The sequence below is a fragment of the Emys orbicularis genome, chromosome 9 (assembly GCF_028017835.1).
Source record: "Emys orbicularis isolate rEmyOrb1 chromosome 9, rEmyOrb1.hap1, whole genome shotgun sequence".
In the NCBI taxonomy this organism is placed as follows: domain Eukaryota; kingdom Metazoa; phylum Chordata; order Testudines; family Emydidae; genus Emys; species Emys orbicularis.
This window is the reverse complement of record NC_088691.1, coordinates 106,352,656-106,357,262: the sequence shown is the minus strand read 5'-3', so window position 1 is coordinate 106,357,262 and position 4,607 is coordinate 106,352,656. Positions and strand designations below refer to the sequence as shown.

The 4,607-nt window shown below is 44.2% G+C and overlaps 1 protein-coding gene across 1 annotated transcript; it reads left to right on the top strand.

Annotated features, from left to right (window-relative positions):
* The first annotated feature begins 1,144 nt into the window (after positions 1-1,144).
* GP5 (glycoprotein V platelet) lies at positions 1,145-3,091 on the top strand. Its single transcript, XM_065411359.1, has one exon. The coding sequence runs from the start codon at positions 1,145-1,147 to the stop codon at positions 3,089-3,091; it is 1,947 nt and encodes a 648-aa protein (XP_065267431.1).
* The last annotated feature ends 1,516 nt before the right edge of the window (positions 3,092-4,607 follow it).

Genomic DNA, 4,607 nt, shown 5'->3' with positions numbered 1-4,607 from the left:
ATTTTGCTGCCTCTTTGATCTCTCTCAACAGTTCTTACCCAAGTATGACAGGATCTAAAACCGTATTGTGCTTCTGCTAATACATACAATTTCAAAGCTAATTTCCAAATGTTAGGTGACCTACAACTGGGAGAGAAATTTCATATAACCGTATAGATGTCGAGGATGGCTTACGCTGAGCTGTTTGGCCATATCTGTAAGAGTGCTTGTTTTGCATGATGATGATAAAACATTAAATATTTTAATCTTCAAAGAAGAGCATACTTCAAAGAGTTTTAAAATATTAATAGTGATCACAAACTATTGATCTATTATATGCTTTTATTGTGGCTGATACAAATGTGAAAAATTAAAGATGATAAATCTTCAGTACTCTGAATTTAGAGATGAGCACCAGGATTGCCATCTGTCTGGCTTTTACCCAGACAGTCTGGTTTTTGGCTTCTGTATCCAGGTGCTAATTGCCAGGTGCCTGGTTTTTGAGCGGAAAGTCTGGTCGAAAAGGGGACCTGGCAGTGTCCGGTCAGATGTACTGACCGGGCCCCCACGGTCCAGTTACTGCGGGGCAGGGAGAGGTGCCCAGTTATTAACCCGCGCCAGCCCCTGCCCAGCCGGGGCCACCTCCTACCTGCAGGCAGGCTCCTTGTCAGGCTGCAACAGCTCTCGTCCCAGCCCCGGAGCGGAGGGAGCCCAGTTGGGGGCGGGGAGGGAGGTGGAGACGATCCAGCGAGTGATTGGGGGTGGGGAAGAATGAGTGACAGGGGTGGGGCCTTGGAAGAGGCAGCACAACAGTGGGGCCTTGGAGGGAAGAGGCTGTGAAAGGGCAAGGTCGGGGAAGATGCAGAGAAGGGGTGAGGCCAGGGGGAAGAGGTGGAGTACGGGGCGGGGTCTTGGAAGTGGCGGGGCCACGGGGGGTCCGGTTACCAGCGGTTAGAAAGATGGTAACCCTAGTGAGTACCATCGAAATGCCCGTAATCAAATAAAACCATAGAGTTTGGGGAATTTTCATCATAATCCAGTACATTTTTAGGTTTTTGCTACAGTCATTCACACAGTACATTTTATGATTACAAATATGTAAAATGGAAACTGGATTCTCTGGTACTAATTTATAACTGCTCATATTCCAGGCACTTCAGCAAGGATGTTGGTTTTTCGTTTAGCTGTAATCATCCATCTTTTCCTTCAGCTGAATGCATCGGTTTGCCCTGAGAAATGCGAGTGTATTCTGAAAGATGCCATCCGTTGCTCTGGTTCCGGTATCAAAGACCTAGCATCGTTAGGTCTGCCTACCAACATGACACAAATTCTGATAACAAATACTAAGGCAACCGACTTGAAGGACAAAGTCTTTTCGGGAATGACAGTGCTACAGCGTCTCATTCTGTCTTCAAACCAGCTTTCCCTCATTTTGCCAGGAGCTTTTAAAGGCTTAGTAAAGCTAAAGACCCTCAAACTGTTTGACAACAAGTTGACTCAGCTTCCCACAGGAGTGTTCGATGAAATGGTGGCCCTTCAGCAGTTGATCCTTGAAAAGAATTTGCTGAAGGATATTGCGCCCAGGCTGTTTGACAAACTAGTCAACTTGCAGGAGCTGTTTTTGAACAAAAACCATCTGACAGAGCTTCCTGATGGAGTACTAAGAAACCTCGCCAAGCTTAAACTACTGAATTTATCCAGAAACTATTTGGCAGCCTTGCCTAGAAATATATTTAGCACATTAACCAAACTTGAGAAGCTCTCTCTGTATATGAACAGGCTCAGTTCAATAGACTCTGGTGTGTTTGATAACCTGAGAGAGCTGCAGGAGCTTCGTCTGCGTTCAAATGACATTCAGTCCATTGCCCCGGGTGCATTTCGCAATCTCCTTAAACTAAATAGTTTAACGCTCTCTCGAAATAAACTGCAGCTGTTACCTCATGGGCTCTTTCTGCATTTGCACAATTTGACTGAATTGACCTTGTATGGGAATCCACTGGGATCCCTTCCAGAAATATTGTTTGGAGAAATTAGGACTCTCCGGAGTCTGTGGGTATATGACACCAAACTCTCAACTGTGCCAGATTTTGTGTTTGGTAATTTGACAAATTTAGAGCTACTTGTGCTGACTTTCAATCCCGAGTTAAGTGTTCTCCCAAGGAACGTGTTCAGTGGTCTAAATGAACTTCTGAGTTTGTCTTTGCATACAAATAATCTCTCTAGTCTCCCGGAGGGCATCTTCCAGGGTCTGCAGAAACTTCAGGAGATTTCCCTTTTCAATAACAGGATTGAGGTTCTTCCTAAAAACCTCTTTTATAATCTCAATAATCTCCAGGCAATTTACCTAAATTGTACCAGCCTGCAGTCTCTTCCTGGAGACTTCTTTACCTCGTTACCCAAGCTGCAAGAGGTCGTGCTTGACAACAATCCTTGGAAATGTGATTGTCAAATCGCTGAATTCAAAGGGTGGCTCCAGAGGAATTTAGACATAGTAAAAAATGTCACGTGCCTAACTTGTGACAGTCCCATAGCATTAAGGAATATTTCTCTCTTGTCTCTACCAGATGATCATTTTCACTGCCCCTCTACCACAGTCCTTCCACACCACACATCTGAGAGCTCCACTCGTTCCCACACAGCATCTTTTCTGGTCACTGAACGCTTGCCTTTCACTTGGAAGACCCCCACAGCTCCTGTGCCTGTGATACATACGAACACCCCCTTGCCGCCTCCGTCTGCAACTCCATATTTTATTGACTCCATCACTGGAGACGTTGAGCCGTCTGAATTTCACCCCACAGAAATTCCAACCCAAATTCCCACTGGCATAATGAGAGAAATCAACAGAGTAAGAGAAATTGTCTCAACTACTGCCGCACCGGTCAGTGGATCACAAGACCGTCTAAGTGCGCGGCCATTTTTTAAATGTAACGTTCCATATAGTCAAATATTTTTGTATCTCTATGTTTTGGCTGTAACAGTCCAAGTTTTAACTGTTGTGACCACTTTCTATGTGGTGTATGAAGTCAGGCAGCTTGTGCACTGTAGCGATAGCCCTGCTCAATCCGTTGTACTGGTGAGAATTTTACACAGGGTTAGGAATGCAGATTAGGAGCTCGGCACTAATGGAACAGAGGATTAGTTGCATTACTGGGCACAGGCCTCCTATTTCGGACATTACAGATCTTGCATAGCGAGCACTGTAAACAGAAGCCTGTGTTTGTCTCTCAGCTGCACAGCATTGTATATTGAAAATGTACTTGATCTCCTGTGTATTTTATAGCATTTACCTACAATAATAACCCCAGCTTCGGCCAGTTCTCTAACTTTTGAAGTGCCAATAAGCAGTGGCAAACAAACTAGTTGTAGAGATTATGTATAGAGTTTGGCCATCATGCTTAACTACTAATACTGCTGTAGAGAAACAGACTAATGTAATCATAAGGATTTTTCAATTTGTGCATTTTGAATAGCTTTTGGTTTCAGCTGTTTGAAGGATAATTCTGTACCTCAATTATATGTATTGTTTTGTTGGTTTTAAAAGAGAGGCTGCAGATCAAACAGAAGTTATGGGCTTGAAGCAGGAATGGCTGGGTGAGGTTCTTGACCTGTGTGATGCAGACGTGCTGGAAGTTGGGTGATGGGGATGCGGCAGCACCTCATGGCTTGCAGAAATAATAGCAACTAATGTGTGGTTTCCATCACAGACAGTTTGGTTCAATGGCTCTCAGCACCCCCACTATACAATTGTTCCCCCAGCCCTGGCAGGAGGTCAGACTAGATTATCATAATGGCCCTGCCTGGCCTTCAAATTGTGTGTGTTTGGAAAGGACTAAACTGCACTGTTAGAAAATCCGTCTCCGCACTGGACTTGCAAATGGCACCTTGGATTATTGGTGTTCATCGCTTCTACAGGGTGTTCACTTTTTGGACATTAATCTGCTTGGACAATGGAAAATAAACGAGTCACTTTCCTTTGTTTCTAGTCGGTTTTATTTTCTAGTGATCTGCATTTGCACCCCACTGCAGTGTCTAAGAACACAATAGATCCATCCAGCCCAGTGTCCTGTCTTCCGACAGTGGCCAGTGCCAGGTGCCCCAGAGGGAATGAACAGAACAAGGCAATTTATTGTCACTCAGTCCTAGCTTCTGGCAATCAGAGGCTTAGGGACACCCAGACATGGGGTTGCATCCCTGACCATCCTGGCTAATAGCCATTGATGGACCTATCCTCCATGAACTTATCTAGTTGTTTTTTGAACCCAGTTATACTTTTGGCCTTCACAACATCCCCTGACAAGGAGTTCCACAGGTTGACTGTGCGTTGTGTGAAGAAATACTTCCTTTTGTTTGTTTTAAACCTGCTGCCTATTAATTTCATTAAGTGGCCTCTGATTCTTGTGTTATGAGAAGGGGTAAATAACTCTTTCTTCACACCATTCACAATTTTATAGACCTCTATCATAGCCCTCCTTAGTCATCCCTTTTCTAAGATGAATAGTCCCAGTCCTTTTAATATCTCCTTGCATGGAAGATACCCCTGATCCCTTTTGTTGCCCTTCTCTGTATCTTTTCCAATTCTAATATATCTTTTTGGAGATGGGGCAGCCAGAACTGCACATAGTATT